The sequence below is a fragment of the Mesoplodon densirostris genome, chromosome 15 (genome assembly GCF_025265405.1).
Source record: "Mesoplodon densirostris isolate mMesDen1 chromosome 15, mMesDen1 primary haplotype, whole genome shotgun sequence".
Lineage (NCBI taxonomy): Eukaryota > Metazoa > Chordata > Mammalia > Artiodactyla > Ziphiidae > Mesoplodon > Mesoplodon densirostris.
Window position 1 is genome coordinate 17,537,187 of NC_082675.1, and position 18,171 is coordinate 17,555,357.

The 18,171-nt window shown below is 39.2% G+C and overlaps 1 protein-coding gene across 9 annotated transcripts in view; it reads left to right on the forward strand.

The window, feature by feature from the left end:
• The window catches only part of GIT2 (GIT ArfGAP 2), a 46,861-nt gene that overhangs the window by 2,136 nt on the left and 26,554 nt on the right, over positions 1–18,171 (forward strand). For all 9 annotated transcript variants that reach the window (XM_060119783.1, XM_060119788.1, XM_060119789.1 and 6 more), the window contains exons 2-8: positions 2,187–2,320; positions 3,761–3,873; positions 4,505–4,610; positions 6,126–6,212; positions 6,330–6,460; positions 8,670–8,764; positions 17,590–17,635. In XM_060119783.1, the coding sequence (XP_059975766.1) occupies positions 2,187–2,320; positions 3,761–3,873; positions 4,505–4,610; positions 6,126–6,212; positions 6,330–6,460; positions 8,670–8,764; positions 17,590–17,635 (712 nt within the window). The remainder of the gene's footprint in view (positions 1–2,186; positions 2,321–3,760; positions 3,874–4,504; positions 4,611–6,125; positions 6,213–6,329; positions 6,461–8,669; positions 8,765–17,589; positions 17,636–18,171) is intronic.

Sequence of the window (18,171 nt, forward strand, 5' to 3'; positions counted from 1 at the left end):
CAGTAGTTGTGGCACATGGGCTCAGTAGTTGTGGTTCGCGGGCTCTAGAGCGCAGGCTCAGTAGTTGTGGCTCACAGGCTTAGTTGCTCCGTGGCATGTGGGATCTTCCCAGACTAGGGATCGAACCTGTGTCCCCTGCATTGACAGGTGGATTCTTAACCACTGTGCCACCAGGGAAGTGACCCTTTTGGAATTCTGATGAATGCTCAGGCCTTCTTCCCAGAAAATGCACACATGCTTAACTCTTTCACGCAGAATTTATGTTAAGATTTCTCAGAGGGGTTCTAGACATTTCTGAAGCCCATTAGTTGTGTTCCTAGAACCCAGGTTAAGAAGCCCTGGAATAAAACATTCAGATAAACTGGAAGGGGTTCACCCACCCTCAGTCGTACAAACTTGATTTCGATTTTACTGTGTTGTTAACATTCTGATGTTCTCTCTATGGGATTCTGATTCACGATGTTAAGGTGATTAATATAGAGCCTTGCTTAGTGTGTGTTAAATCCTTGTTGTCTTGTTCCTGTTTAATTTCCTCCAAGAAGATTGTGAATCCTCTGAATGATATCTGAGAAGCAAAGGTAATCTTCAAAACGAATAGTCTTTTTTGTATGTGTGTCATTAGTCGTAGTACCATACTGCAAAAAGCAAAGTTGTTATGTATCTTTGCAGGGATCCTTCATCTTGGTGTTTCCAATCTTTGTTTTTTAGAATGACTTAGTAGTACTGACATAGTTGTACTTCATTGAATAATTTTGTTTCTGTTTTATTTCATGGCAAACATTTGACTATGATCAAATCTTAGTATTCAATAAATAGTTTACCTTTTTTTTTTAAGTGAATCTAACTCATATCCTACTCTGAGTTCAACTACCTGAAAACTCCACTGAGATTTTTCACTGTAGTAAGACAGTGTTCATGTGAAACATTCAATGTTTCATGTATTAGCAATCAAAAACTTTCCCTAGTGGCCATGAATTTCAGTGGGCTCTTGAAAATATTTGAATGGTACTTAACAAAATAATTTGGAAATATTACTATATGCAAGGAACTTCACTTACTCTTTATATCCTCACCACCCTGAGATGTGTTGTTCTTCCCGTTTGATCCATGATGAGGACCCTCAGAGAAATAACTTGCCTGAGATCATTATGCAAGAAGTGGCAGAGTTGGGGTTCAAACCCTGGACTGCTTATCTCCAGAGCCAACCCTCTTAACCACCACACTCTTTGGCTCCCAGTTTGTCTTTGATTGAAATCCCATAACTTTTCATTATATGGTTGGAAGGGGTTTGAATAAACTGTTAGAAATGGTAAAGATGGTGTACATGCATTTTAGAGATTTTTGTGGACATTGAAGAATTTTTAAATATACCCCTTAAGCCAGGCAGCTTGAGCAGCACCTATTGTCACCCCATTGTGAGTCTGATGAAATGTAGAAGGTCCGTCTTTATTTTGAGTTTCTAAATACTCAGTTTACTTTCCCAGTGTGAGTTATTCTTACTGCTTACCAAGTGTGAATTATTCCTTGTTTCAAAGGATGTCTAATGAAGCTCTGTGGGACTTCACAGGAAAAAAAGTATTGTGCACACACCAAAAGTATTACTCACTTGTATTTTACATCTTTGCTTCTGTGAAGCCGCTGTTTTTACAGCTTCTGTCCTTTCAGATCAGTGGTGAGATCGGACTCAACAGTTTATTTAAAATACCTAATGGGTATGAAAGCACATTTCCTAGTGCAGGAGGTCAGGTTTCCCAGTCTGTGTTCAGAACCATAGCAGCTGAGCAGTTGTATAGTTGTGTCACTTGCAGCTTTCTGCTAAGCCCAGTGGCATGTAGATGTGTAGCAGTTGTAGGGTAGCTGTCTTTTCACCACTCACTTCACATAATGCTGTGTGGATTGTTCACTGACACAGTTATGTTATCTTGCTACTTGTGGAGATGGATTCGAAATGATTCAGGTGAATCCTCTCAATTTGCTTCTCTTAGGTTGATTGAAAGAGCACACATCTGAGATGGTAGATCTCATTAGGGCATCAGAAAAACTCGCCGGCTTGATATGTTGACTAGCATACTAAAACAACAGAAATGTCTTGTTTTTCTGAAAAACCAAACCTCAGTCATCTTTTGCCATCTGGCGGAATAGCAACCACCTGGTATCCTTGCCACTGATTTCATTCTTCTTTCCAGATCCTTCCTGGGCATCAGTAAATAGGGGAACTTTTATATGTGACGAGTGCTGCAGTGTCCATCGGAGTCTAGGGCGCCATATCTCTCAAGTAAGGCATCTTAAACACACACCATGGCCTCCAACATTGCTTCAGGTAAAGAATAAGAATTCTGCTCATGGTTTGTAATTTAAGTTTTTAGGGCTCACTGTTTTAGCACTAAAATTATACTTCTTAAATCTTACAAAAATGTTTGACTCATAATTGAGCAGAGGTGCCATGCTTATTGATGCTATATATAATTACTGATTTCATCATTTGAGATTTTTTTCCCTCCTAATGTAAATCTTGTCCCAAAATCTGAACTATAGGTAGACAGTCATTAGAATTTCCTGCTAATGTTTCATTGCTGACTTTCTAGAATGTCACCAGAAATTGTTTTTAAACCGTCTGTCTTTTCCACATACCGTGATGAATGTTTTTGAAAGTGACTGCCTTAGAAACTTTTCATGATGTTGACCGCTTTGATAGAAGCATGGACTGAGATTCCTCAGAAATTTCTGAAACATCTGATTTAAGTTCTCTTAAAGTTCTTGTAACCTGTTAGAGACAATTAAGTTCTGTTTTGATTGAATGCCTAACACCCTGCTAAGTGTTCAGGGGGCCCTTTGTTTTATTTGGGGGTCCATTGTCATGTCACCGGTACTTCTATTTCGGGGTACACATTCTTCGAGTTCTGTTGGAACTCAGACTTACGCATGTGTTTCGCCTTCATTTGTTTTGAGTACATATTTTACTAAATCTGTGCCAGCTGCACAACATGTCCTTAAAACTTGCCTATGTGTACCAAAGGATCAGAACAAGTGAGTGTGGATCTTTGATGTGACAGTATCTTCACTAACGTAAAAAACAGATGGGGCCATGTCAGGAGTCATGCTTTGAAATGAAATTGGGGGACATGGTTTATTAATAACTTTTGCTCAGAAGTTTCTAACAGCTCATTCTCATGTGAAAGTGGGTGTTTACTGCAGTCAGATTATACAGAGTACTCATTATATTATAGGATCTGAATAAAGTTCAGAGATGAGTAGTTTAAAATGCCAGATTTGACCCTAAAACAACAATTCCCAGAGTATGGCACGTGAACCACCAGTGGTACTCAAGGTAGATGTAGGTAATACTCAAATATTTATTTAAATGGTTGCCTAAAACTGTAACTAGCACATCAAATTATAATTACTAGTGAAAGTTTTAGAAAGTAAGTGGATTTAAAGAAAAATATTAAGAATCTTGAAAATAGCATTTGGATGCTCAGGCTTGGGAAATACTGTCCTAAAGTGTCAAAGTACTCTTTCTTCATCATCTGTGAGAAAATGTAATCAAACCCATTTAAGTACTTAGCTATCCTGCTGGTCAAACCTGAATCCTGCATACAGGTTCATCTTTCTCATTCTAAAACAGAAGATAATGACGTGTGTGATATTCCAGTCATGCTAGTGTTTGTAATAGGGCTTTGTTTTCCCAGTTCAGTCACTGATTCCCACTGGATGTTTGCAGAAAGAAATTTAAATATGATTTTATACTGCTTGGTTTTAGATGGTTGAAACCTTGTATAATAATGGTGCTAATTCTATATGGGAGCATTCTTTGCTGGACCCTGCCTCTCTTATCAGTGGAAGACGCAAAGCTAATCCACAGGATAAAGTACAGTGAGTGAAATGTTTATAAATACTCTTATTTCTTCATAACCCCTGGGGCCCGCTGAAAGGAGTGCAGCTGTTTTTGACCAGCCCCTACAGGGGCAGCACGGGAGGTAGTCACCCAGTTTTGCATTGACCTCTTTGCTATTAGGAATGCAGAACAAAGCCAGGCATGGGACCATCTCTTTTGCATGGTTACCCAGCAGAATTCAGTGGTTTCTCTGGTTTAAGACTAAGGCTTGGTGGCTTTTGATGTAATCACATTTGAGCTTTGGCACTCAAACAGTAGGCAGTCAGACCAGAAATCTCGGTTCTGGGCTCCAGTCTGCCTGATGCCGCACTTATAAGATGGGATGAAGAGCTGCTTCCTCACAAGGTTGCTAAGTCCGTTAAGAAAATTACACAGAGCAGAAAGATGCTATAAAAAGCAGGTATTCTGCAGTCCTGGCCATTATAATGACTAATGTATGTTTTCAGACTTCAGGCCTGACAACACACTGCTGACACTTACTTCAGTATTGTTCATTCTATTCTTGAGTGGGGGATGTGGGTCACTTCCTCTTCTTTTTACAGTCTGAAGAATGGGGAATGTCGTATCTGAACTGCAAGTGAACTGTTTTCTTTTTTGTTTTCGAACCAGTCCTAATAAAGCAGAATTCATCAGAGCAAAGTATCAGATGTTAGCATTTGTCCACCGCTTGCCCTGCCGGGATGACGATAGTGTGACTGCCAAAGATCTTAGTAAGGTGGGTCACACCTTTTAAAATCCCTAAAATTGCTGGATGAAGCAGCGTATCGTCTCATTTGAAAAAAACTTAGAAAGAAAAGAAAAACAGAAACTCCTTTCTGTACACCGAATAATTAGTAACAGCTTTTTGTGCAGTTGGTTTCTCCTTTCATCTTACTTCAAATGGCAGCCGTTCATGTTAGTGGAGGTGTAAGGAGCAGAGGGACAAACGAGTATCCAGAAAACTCTCTGTGTTTTTCAGATATGGCTCTATAAGTGTGTCTCTGTAAGTTTTTGTTTGTTTAGCTTTGAAATAGGAGCCATCTCAGCGTTTGTTTCTAGGAGGGACTAGAAGGTTTGTGGGACTTCTGCAGGCTTCTAGGTTGCACGCTGAGTGGGATCTTCAGGAAGCAGGGTGTGCCTCACAGCTGTAGTACATGGGATGGTTTATTAAACTTGCAAAGTGAATAGATGGTTTTCTTTATGTGGGCCTTTACATGTGTTTGAGAGATGCCATGAAAATACATATCCTTATTTTCAAAGCACTGCTTTTGGCAAATGCTCACACAGATCGTAGGCACTCATAATTCAGAATTTTAAACTCTGCATGGGAATGTATATGATGGTTACTTCCATTTATTAATAAGACTTGGTATGTGTTTTTTAGCACAATTTTTAAAAATAAAATTAATTAAAAAATAAGACTTGGATACAGATGTTAGTGTCGATTTCTCCATTGCTACGATAAGAGTTATTGCATTTTGGACAATTCTAGGTTAGACTTGAAGGAAGGCAGCTCATCTTCTGAATGTATAAGGGCATTTCTGTGGTGGTACAGAATTTGGTATAGCACAGGCCTATTTCCCACCCTGAAAGACTTCATTAAATCATTGTATACAAGGCCAAGAATAGTGTTGTGGAGAGGATGTGATATAAGGCAGAATCCTGTGATTTGCACAGTATAGGATATGAAGCTCTAAAGCCCTAGGTTCAATAATAACAACAAATAACAACATCAACAATAATAATAGCAGGTATATTCTTTGAGCATTTCCTATGTACCAGGCTCCATGCTTTGTTATATCATTGAGTCCTTATAGTAACCCTGTGAATAGGTGGCATTATTATCACCATTTTAGAGATAAGGAAACTGAGGTTCAGATTGCTTAAAGAACTTCCTCAAGGTCACACAGCTTGAGAGGTGTATGGTTTGAAATTCAGACTTCAGAGCCATGCTCAGCCACCTCTTCACACTCCCTCTCACTCAAGGTCTGGTTGTGCCACTTAGATCATGCATTTGGGCAGGTTAGCCTTCCCAGCCCTAGTTTCCTGTCAGGAAAATGGGCCTGACCCTGCCTTAGAGCCTGGGGATGGTTGTGACCAGCAAGGGAGAGACTGCTTCATCCACCTTACTGAGCTAAATAAAGATGATGTAGTACTACTATAATGTGTATTAAAATAGTCCACCAGCTGCTCTGCTACGTCATTCTTTACATTTTTAACAAATATTCTTTCTTGTGTGTGTATTTTTCAGCAACTCCATTCAAGCGTGAGAACAGGGAATCTTGAAACCTGTTTGAGGCTATTATCTTTAGGAGCACAAGCCAACTTTTTTCACCCTGTAAGAAAGCATGAATTGATTCAGATATTAAATTGAAACTAAATGGGTTGCATTCGTGTAGCCTTTCGTTTATTTAATTTTGCTTCTTTTTGTATACTTTTTATTAATGATTCTTAGGAGAAAGGAAACACCCCACTCCATGTTGCCTCCAAAGCAGGGCAGATTTTACAGGCGGAATTATTGGCGGTATATGGTGCAGACCCAGGCACACAAGATGCGAGTGGGAAAACTCCTGTTGATTATGCAAGGTAGGAGACTAGATTCTTGTCACCTCTCTCTGTTTGGGATTATTTCTGTTGTGTATGATTCATTGTTAAGTGGCTAAATTGTGTATGATTAACATTTAACCCCTTCAGAGGTTTGCATGCTATTATTTTGCAGATGAAGGTATTTCAAACGCATATGATCTTAGAGCCAGCTAAAGTCAGGGAGGGTAGAACCGTTAACCATTGTGCTTAGCTTCCAGTCTTTCATTTCTTTTTTTTTTTTTTTTTTTTTTGCGGTATGCGGGCCTCTCACTGTTGTGGCCTCTCCCGTTGCGGAGCACAGGCGCAGGCTCAGCGGCCATGGCCCACGGGCCCAGCCGCTCTGCGGCATATGGGATCCTCCTGGACCGGGGCACGAACCCGTATCCCCTGCATCGGCAGGCGGACTCTCAACCACTGCGCCACCAGGGAGGCCCTCATTTCTTTTTATCCTTTAAACGCAGTGGTATTTGAGCCATAGTTGGAGTACAAATCAAATATGAAGAATTGCAGAACCCACTCCTCAGTTTTTTAATATTTTTAGTCATTGCTTGAACTTAGAAACAAATCTATATGGATAGATATGTGGCTAAACAAGTATAGTAAAACTGTTACTTGCAGGATTTAGGTAGTAGACATCTGGGTGCTTGCTATAAAATTTCACTTTTTCTTTGTTTCAACATTTTGGCTGTGAAGTGCTGGGAAATAAATAAATACATCCATAGATTAGGCTTGAATATCATTTAAATGATAGAAGATGGATCATCTTTCCTTCTTTTTCCAAATTAACTTTATTAACTGCAAAGAATTATACTCTGCAGAGGATAAAATGACAAGTGACAACTTGAAAATGGCAAGTAAAATGAACTCTGCCCTCCTAGAATTTACTCTTAGGGAGGAGAGGGTTCATAAATGCATGTAAGAGTTAAATGAGGCAAGATAATGTAGAATTCATTACCAAAATGGATACATATATAGGATTTCTTCACTGTGGCCCAAATCATTAAGAAATGTCTTTAGTTGGTCTTTGAAGAGTGGATTGGATTTGGGTGTGTGAAGAGGAGCTAAGGTGTTCCAGGTGAGAAGAAGGGCGTGGGTCAAGTTCAGGGGGGAGGGATGGACAGGCGTGTTCGGCACAGCAGGAGACCTAACTGGATAGAGCAGAGTGTGTCTGGGAATAAGAGCTAAGGTACTGAGGAATACAGTATTTCATCAGGTCTAACACTCCACTGTTTATATGGGTCATCATTATTTCATATACCATTAAAAAGGAAAAGACTCAACCAATTAAATGATGATGTACTATCAACTGTAGGATACCTCCTGATTTCACAGATGTTAAAAAATGAGAAAAAAAGATGTGCATCACAGAAATCAAAGATTTGTGGGTAGGTTGGAGAATATTTTTGTAGTGCCTTGTATGTGGGAAGAGAAACTGGCAGAAGCTAGACTTCATCTTTTAAGGGGAACAGAGCCTCAGTAAATGATACTTATCACTTACCTTGGAATATCCTCTTGTACCTTGCACATAATAGTCTCTCAGGGTAATGATTTATTTATATGCCTTGTTACTTAAAGGATTTCAAGCAGCTTAAATATTTGTTTCAAAGGCAAAATTAATATTTTCTGTGATGGAAATTAAAGACAAGGAGGTGTGAGCTATGCATTAGGTTGGTCTGTCTCTCCCTGAATCAAAGACCTTGAAGTGGTTACTGAACTCTAATCCAGAGGTCAGGCTGGCTGCATGAGAAGCATCTAGGGGAAGGACCTTTTTCAAAATATTAATGTCCACACTGCTCCTGTTTTTATTGATTCAGAATTTCCAAGGGTGGGTCCTGGACATCTGTATATTTTTTTTAAATGCTAGTTAATTTTTGAGAACCTCTACCCTTGACCATTTATTAGTTTTATTTTCTACCTCATTAGATGAAGTTATTCTTTGTCCCTCTCATAAGTCCTTGAATTCCTTGTTAAGTACTCTGTCTTATAAATTAATAAAGGAAAGGTGATAGTTGAGATTGTGAAAACAGTTTTTATAAAGGTGGGAATCGAAGTAGACCTTGACAGTTTACCTCACACAAAAAGGTTGATTATTCTAAAAAGTCACGTTTGATAAATGACTCAGGTATCTCAGGGAACGTCTCTGTACTTTTCTATTCTAGCTCCAGTGGCCAACGAGCAATAAAAATGGTACTTTGTTTTCTCTTGATAGGCAAGGAGGGCACCATGAGCTGGCAGAACGCCTCGTAGAAATACAGTATGAGCTGACTGACAGACTAGCCTTCTATCTGTGTGGCAGGAAACCAGGTGAGTTGAAAGGACAGCAGCCTCTCCACACCTCCAGCCAGTCAGTCTCTGGAAAAACAAATTGGGACACTGTTATTTATGATCTCTGCTTTAACGTATCCTTGAGAAAATTGCAAATAAGGATTTCTGTTTGCAGTGATAGCTACAGCGTTTTTTGTTATATGTGAAATATGTAACATCGGTCAAATCTTGAATTTTAGTTTTAAAAATTTTAGCTCTACAGTAGTGACTGTTTCAGGAATCAAAGAGCATAATTGAACCCAAACTGAACGTGCACCACGGTTCTTGTGATTAATGGGAGTAGGAATGGAAGAGCAAAGGATTAACTTTTGTAGTTATTTGCAGAATTCTGCTATCTAAGGAATGGGAAAAAGTAAAAAAGTGAACTTTACCATTAACCAGCTTTGCTCATGAGGTAGAACTGGGGTCAGCAAACTGTGGTCCATGGGCCAGATAAGCCTATCACCTGTTTTTTATTCAAATAAAGTTTTATTGCAAGATAGCCATGCCCATTCATTTACATATTATCTAGGCTGCTTTCACACTACAGCAGCAGAGTTGAGTAGGTTGAGTAGTTGCAACAGAGACCATACAGCCACAAAGCCCAAAATATTTACAGTCAGGCCCTTTGCAGAAAAAGTTTGCCAACCCTTGATATAGAATATCCACATACATGTATACAGTGGTTCTCCACCCTGGTTGTACAACAGAGTTAAGAGCCCTTGGTGTTGTTCCAGTTCCCAGTGAGGTAGAATAAGCACACCCCCACCCAGTCTCTCCTGCTGAACACAATTATAAACTATGGACCAAATACATGGAGTAGCTATCTGAGGACTGTAGCAGGTAGATTAGGGAACTCAAAGTACCATCAAGCTGGTGGTGAGTGTCCCCTTTATTTTGCTTCTGATATGGCATCCAGGATAGCCTAAAACCTGGAACTGCATAGCAGGTGCAAAGAAGCCTTCTCTGTGTGGTCTGAGGAGCAGGAAATGGGATTCCTACAGGACAGAGAATAGGGGAATTCCCCTGGGGTTCTTTTCTCTTCCTTTTTCCCCCACCCTAGTCCCTAGGCAATCCTATGGCTTCAGTAGTGGCAACAGCAGTGGCAGCACAGGTGCCTAAATCTCTGACCAAGAGCCTGAAGGGAATCCTGATTCCTTTTGTTTTTCTCTTTATTCTCTCACCACTTGGCCCCGGAGACAGAACCTCACCTGGTCAGGTGCCTGCTAGAACAAAATATTAACATTCTCCATAGAGTTTAAGGAAGATTCAGAGTCTCCACAACGTAATATGCAAAATGTCAGGGATACCACCCATAATTACTCCACATATGAAGAACCAGGAAAACCCCGAAGACTTGCATGGGAAAAGGTAGTTAACAGATGCCAACCCTAGATGACTCAGATGTTGGAATTATCAGATAAAGATTTTAAAACAGATAGTAACGTCATGCTCTAAGAAGTAAGTGTGAACATTCCTGAAACAAATCTAATATAGACAGTCTCCACAGAGAAATAGAAGATATAGAAAAGAACAGAACAGAAATGTTAGAATTTAAAAATCCAATAACTAAAATTTTAAAACTCACTGGTTGGGCTTAATAGCAGATGGAGATGGCAAAGAAAAGAGTGCATTGAAAATAGATCACTAGAAATAATCCAGTTTGAGCAACAGAGAGAAAAAAGAGTAGGAGGAAAAGAAACGGAGCAGAGCCTTAGGGACCTATGGGACAAAATCAAAACATTTGTATCATCACACTCCCAGAAAGATCATAAAGAATGTGATGCAGAAAAAAATACTTGAAGAAATATTGGCTAAAAACTCTAAATTTGGCAAAAGATGTAAGCTTACAATTCAAGGGTCTCCGATAACTCCAAACAGAATAAACTCAAAAGAAATCATCACTCACACACATCAAAATCGAACTGCTAAAAACCGAAGAAAGAAAATGTCTTGAAAGCAGCCGAGAAAAAAAATGACGTACCATACAAAGGAACAATTATTTGTATGATTGTGGATTTCTCATCAAAAACCATGGAGATGAAAAGGAAGTAGAACAATTTTTTTTTTTTTTGGCCATACCACGGGGCATGCAGAACTTCCCCGACCAGGGATCAAACGTGCACCCCCTGCAGTGGAAGTGGGAGTCTTAAGCACTGGACCACTAGGGAAGCCCCAGTAGAACAATATTTTTTAAGTGCTGAAAGAAAAGAACTGTCAACCTAGAACTCCATTTCCAGTGAAAATAACCTTCAGGAATGAAGAAAAAATAAAGACTTTCTTATTTTATAAATTTATTTTATTTATTTTTTTTATTTTTGGCTGCATTGGGTCTTTGTTGCTGCATGCAGGCTTTTCTGTAGTTGCGGCGAGCGGGGGCTACTCTTTGTTGTGGTGTGCGGACTTCTCGTTGCAGTGGCTCCTCTTGTTGCGGAGCACGGGCTCTAGGTGCACGGGCTTCAGTAGTTGTGGCTCATGGGCTCAGTAGTTGTGGCTCGTGGGCTCTAGAGTGTAGGCTCAGTAATTGTGGCGCATGGGCTTAGTTGTTCCACGGCATGTGGGATCGTCCCAGACCAGAGTTCGAACCCGTGTCCCCTGCATTGGCAGGCGGATTCTTAACCACTGTGCCACCAGGAAAGTCCTGAAAAAATAAAGACTTTTTTTTTTTGGACATCAGCTCAGCTTTTATTTATTTATTTATTTATTTATTTACCTTTGGCTGTGTTGGGTCTTCGTTTCTGCGCAAGGGCTTTCTCTAGTTGTGGCAAGTGGGAACCACTTTTCATTGCGGTGCATGGGCCTCTCACTACTGTGGCCTCTCTTGTTGCGTAGCACAGACTCCAGACGCAGAGGCTCAGTAGTTGTGGCTCACGGGCCTAGTTGCTCCGCGGCATGTGGGATCCTCCCAGACCAGGGCTCGAACCCGTGTCCCCTGCATTGGCAGGCAGACTCTGAACCACTGCGCCACCAGGGAAGCCCCTGAGACATTTTAAGATGAAAGAAAATAAGAGAATTAGTTGCTCTAACAGAAATACTAAAGAAAGTTCTTTAGGTAGAAGGGAATTGATACCAGAGGGAATCTTGGAACTTCAGAAATGACAGAAGAACAGAAATGATAAGTATCTGGATAAATACAATAGGCTGTGTTTTCTTCTTCTTTTTTTTTTTTTTTTTTTTTTTTCTGTACGCGGGCCTCTCACTGTTTGTGGCCTCTCCCATTGGGGAGCACAGGCTCCGGACGCGCAGGCTCAGCAGCCATGGCTCATGGGCCCAGCCACTCTGCGGCATGTGGGATTTTCCTGGACCGGGGCACAAACCCATGTCCCCTGCATCAGCAGGCGGACTCTCAACCACTGCGCCACCAGGGAAGCCCTGTGTTTTCTTCTTAAGTTTTCTAAAATATGTATGACAGTTTAAAGCAAAAGTTATAGTATTGTATGGTGGGGTTTTCAGCATATGTCATTGTAATGCATTTGACAATTATAACATAAAAGGGAGAGGGTAAAAGAAATATGGAGGTAAATTTTTGCATTCTTCTTAAAATGGTAAAATACTATTTCTAAGTAGATTATAAAAAGTTATTTATATTTTAATCCCTAGCGCTGAAAAAAGACTATACAGTGATATATGGTCAGAAACTCTCGAGATAAATTAAAATGGACTGTTAAAAATTACCCAAATAATCAAAAGATGTTTTGATTCAAAATATTCAAAAAAAGAGAGGAAAGGGGAGAGAGAGGAACAAAAAACTGAGGTCCAAATAGAAACTAAATAATAAATCATAGACTTAAATCCAAATATAACAATAATTACATTAAATGTTAATGATCTAAACACACCAATTAAAAGCAGAGATTGTCAGACTGGATTAAAAAAAAGAAAACAGGCCCTAACTATATGCTGTGTCCAAGAAACCCACTTTAAATATAATGGTATAGGTAAGTTAAAAAGCAAAAAGGGGTAAAAAGATATACCATGCCAACACTAAGTAAAAGAAAGCTAGAGTGGCTATATTAATATCAAACAAAGCAGACTTCAGAGCAAAGAAAATTAGCAGGGATAGAGAGGGACACAACATGATAAAAGGGTCAACTCACTAAAAAAATGTAACAATTCTAAATGGGTACACACCCAGCAATAGAGCTGCAAAATATAGGAAGCAAACTTTGATAGAACTGAAAGGAGAAAAGGTCAAATCCACAATTGTTGGAGACTCAACAGTCTTCATTTAGTTAATAGATAGAACTAGAAGTAGAAAATCAGCAAGGATATTGAACTGAAACCATCAACCAACTGCATCTGGTTGACATTTATAGCATCCTCTACCTAACAACATCAGAACATATGTTCCTTTCAAGTACACAGTCAAACATTCCAAGATAGACCATATTCTGGGTCATAAAACAAACCTTAGCAAATCTAAAAGAGTTAAAATCCTAGAAAGTATATTCTCTGACCATAATGGAATTAAGCTAGAAATAAATAATCAAAATATAATTGGAAAATACCCAAATGCTTGGAAATTAAACAGCATACTTCTAAATAATCCATGGGTCTAAGAGGAAGTCTTAACGGAAATTAGAAAATATCAGATGAACAAAAATGAAAAGACAGTGAATCAAAATTTGTGGGATGCAGTTAAAGCAAGGCTTACAGGAAATTTTATAGCATTAAATTATTATGTTAGAAAAGAAGAAAGGTCTCAAATCCTAATCTAAGCTTCCCAACCCTCAAGAAACTAGAAAAAGATGAGCAAAATAAACCCAAAGCAAGCAGAAGTTAAGAAATAATAAAGAGTAGAAATCAATGAAATTGAGAAAGGAAAACAGTAGAGAGAAATCAATGAAACCAAAAGGTGATTCTTTGTAGAGATAAATGATATTGGTAAAGGTCTAGACATACTGACAAAGAAAAAAGGAAAGAATACACATAGGAAGATATCACTAAAAACCCCACAGACATTAAAGGGTAATGCAAAATATAAATAACCATACATATAAATTGGACAACTTAGATAAAATGAACCAGTTCTTTGAAAGCCACAAACTACCAACACCTATCCAAGAAGAAAGAGATAATGTAAATATATAATCCTACATTTTAAAGAACTTGAATTTGTAATTAAAAACATTCCATTAAAGAAAACCCTAGCCCAGGTGATGACACTGGTAAATACTGTGAACCAGCTGAAGTGGTATTGCCATAGAGCAATACAATCAGTGTGGCTTATGACTCACATGGCTTGCTAGCTTTGCAGTTATAATTCTTAACAGATATTTTTAAGTATTTGGAATTCACATTTCAGGTTTTGCACATAAAATGAGACTATCCTACCAAACATTCGAAGAAGAAATAACATCCGTTTTATGTGATATTTTTTAGAAAATAGAAAGGTAGGGGGGACTTGAGGGCATGGGGAGGGGGGAGGGTAAGCTGGGACGAAGTGATAGAGTGGCATGGACATATATACACTACCAAATGTAAAATAGATAGCTAGTGGGAAGCAGCCACATAGCACAGGGAGATCAGCTTGGTGCTTTGTGACAACCTAGAGGGGTGAGATAGGGAGGGTGGGAGGAGATGCAAGAGGGAGGAGATATGGGGATATATGTATATGTATAACTGATTCACTTTGTTATAAAGCAGAAACTAGTGTACCATTGTAAAGCAATTATACTCCAATAAAGATGTTAAAAAAAACAGTAAAAAAAAAAAAAGTGGGGGGCAATGCTTCTCAAGTCATTTTATGAGGCCAGCATTACCCCAATACCAAACCCAGCAAAGATGGCACCAAAAAGTATCCCTCACTAACAGGGACACCAAATTTCTCAGTAAATTATAAGCAGATTGAATCCAACAATATGTAAAAAGGAAAATGTAATATACCAAGTGGGGTTTCTAGATATATGACTGATATTTGAAAATCAGTTAATGTGATTCATCACATTAACAGACTAAAAAAAGAAAACTGGATAATCTGACCTGTTGATGCAGAAAAAGCATTTAATAAAATTCAGCATCCCTTTGTGATTAAAGAAAAAAGAAAAACCTTAGCAAACTAGGAATACAAGGGACTTCCTTAATCCAATAAAGAGTATCTATTGAAAAGCCACAGCTAACATCATCCTTAATGATGAGAGATTGAATGCTTTTGCCTGAAAATCGGAAACAAGGCTAGGATGTCCACTGTCACCACTTCTATTCAACATTGCACTGGAAATCCTAACCAGTGCCATAAGGCAAGAAAACCAAATAAAAGGCACACTGATTAAAAAGGAAGAAATACAACTGCCTGTATTCATAATGAAATGATTTCCATGTAGAAAATCCCAAGGAATCTATAATAAAGTGTCTAGAACTAATGAATGAGTTTAGCAAGGTTGCAGAATGCAAGATGAACAACCAAAAATCAGTCATATTTCTGAAGACTAACAGTGGACAATTAGAACCTGAAACTATGTGGAATCTATATGCTAAAAATTACAAAATGCTGATGAAGGAAATCAAGGAAAGCCTGAAAAAGGGTTTCTCCTATGTTTATGGATTGAAATACTCAATATAGTTAACATGTCAATTCTCCACAAATTAATTTGTAAATTTAATGCAATCAAAGGATTTGCTTATTGACATGGATATCCTGGTTCTAAATTTTACATGGAAAAACAAAGGAACTAGAATAGCCAAGACAGTTTTGCAAAAGAACAGTAGTAACATGGGAGGAATCACACCACCCAATTTTAAGACTTGCTGTAAAGCTCTGCTGTACTCAAGACAGTGGTTGTGGTGAAGAGGTGGACATACAGATCAATGAAACTGTATAGAGAATCCAGAAATAGACCCACACAAATATGTTCAATTGACTTTTGACAAAAGTTGCAAAGGCAATTCAATGGAGGAAGGACAGTACAATATATGGTGTTGGAACAACTGAATATCCATGTGCAGAAAAATGAACTTCAACCTAAACCTCACACCTTGTATAAAAACTAACTGAGGGGGCTTCCCTGGTGGCGCAGCGGTTGAGAGTCCGCCTGCCGATGCAGGGGACACGGGTTCGTGCCCTGGTCTGGGAAGATCCCACATGCCGCGGAGCGGCTGGGCCCGTGCGTGAGCCATGGCCTCTGAGCCTGCGCGTCCGGAGCCTGTGCTCCACAACAGGAGAAGCCACAGCAGGGAGAGGCCCGCGTACCGCAAAAAAAAAAAAAAAAAAACTAACTGAGGGGACTTCCCTGATGGTCCAGTGGTAAAGAATCCGCCTTCCAATGAAGGGGACATGGGTTCGATCCCTGGTCAGGGAACTAGGTTCCTACATGCCAGGAGCAGCTAAGCCCGCACGCCACAACTACTGAGCTCGCACGCCTCAACTAGAGAGCTCGCGTGCTGCAAACTACAGAGCCCACACGCTCTGGAACCTGCACGCCACAACTACAGAGCCCATGTGCCCTGGAGTCTGTGCGCCACAACTAGAGAAGAGAAAACCCGCACGCCACAACTAGAGAGAAGCCCACGTGCTGCAACAAAAGATCCCGCATGCCTTAACAAAGATCCTGCGTGCCGCAACTAAGACTCGATGCAGCCAATAAATAAATAAATAAATAAAAATATTTTTTAAAAAACTAACTGAAAATGGATCATAGATCTAAATGTAAAACCTAAAACTTTAAAACTTCTAGAAGAAAACATGGGAGAAAATCTTAGTGGTCTTGGATTATATAAAGTACTTAAATGTAACACCAAAAGCACAATCCGTAGAAGAAAATATTGATAAGCTGGCCTTTGTCAAAATTTTAAGCTTTTGCTCTGCAAAAACTATAGTTAGGAAAACGAAAAGACAAGCCACAGACTGGGAGAAAATATTTGGAAATCACATATCCAACAAAGGACTTGGATCCAGAATATTTATACTTAAAACTTTACAGTAAGAAAAGAAACAACCCAATAAAATCTGGGCAAATATAATATACAAATGGCAGATACATGGAGAGAGAAGTTCTTTAGCCATTAGGGAAATACAAATTAAAACCCAGTGAGATACCACTAAGTACCTATTAGAATGACTGAAATAAAACAAAACACAAAAAACCAACACAAGTGCTGGGGAAGGTGTGGAACAATGGTAACTCTCATACGTTGCAGTTAGAAAAATGATAGAGCTACCCTGGAAAAAAGTCTAGCAGTTTCTTACCAAGTTAAACATGCATTTACCTATAACCCAGAAGTCCTAGGTATTTACGCAAGAGAAGTAAAGACTTATGTTTACACAAAAACCTGTATGTGAATGCTCATAGTGGCTTTACTCATTGACACATGATCAGTGTCCTCCACAAGCTTGATTAGGACTCAGCATTATAGGAGACAGAGCCCGTGCCTGCACCTGCCCAGACCACCTGGGCCAGCCCTGACTGTTTATGCTAATTGATTAATTTGAAGGTAAGCCACTAAAGCTCAAGGAAGCCCCACCATCCCACATGGGAGAGCAGATGGAAGCCTGCTCCAAGCTACTTCAGCTCCCTAAATGTCCTTTCCATGGCTGAAGATCATTAGTTATACTGGGGACAAACAGCGTAAGGATTAGGGTGAGCATAGGCTTTCCACTTAATGACGTTGGGACCTTTGTACCAGAAGAAAATGAGGAAATGATCCTTGCTACTGGCCAGATTTTGGGAAGTTGTAGTCAATCTGGCAACATCTGTTTCTCCCACATAGATCATAATTATGGGAAGATACTAATTGCAAAACATAAATTGAGAAAATAATGATGGTATTCCTTTACAGATCTTATCAATATTTATATGAACAAAACTTTGACTTGGTTTCTGTTTCAGATCACAAAAATGGACAGCACTTTATAATACCTCAAATGGCAGACAGGTAAGGCCATTGAAATACCAATCAATATTATCTGTCACTAGTATTTCCTTGGTTGTATAGTGTTTAAGTGTATTATACTTCGTGTTTAACAAAGCCCATACATTTTTCTCTTTTATGGCTATGCAATTTGGAAATAAGATGGCTGTAAGTAAACCACCCTATAAAACTTAAGTTTGAAAAAGCACAAGTAAGAAATTTGCTAAGAAAATTGGAGTTAGAGATACTGTCACAGTTTTAGCTAGTTGTGACAGTATATTGTGTCTCTGGATATATCACAGAATATTCCTGTTTATAAGAGAGTGTAGCCTTTGTCTATGACAGGGATCAGCAAATTTTGTTGTTGGTAAGGTCTAGATAGTAAATATTTTAGGCTTTTTGGGCCATACAGCCTCTGCCACAACTACTCAACTCTACCAGTTGTAAATGAAAGCATCCATGGACACTATGTAAATGAGGGCATGTCTGTTCCAATAAAATTTTATTTCTGGGGCTTCCCTGGTGGCGCAGTGGTTGAGAGTCCGCCTGCCGCTGCAGGG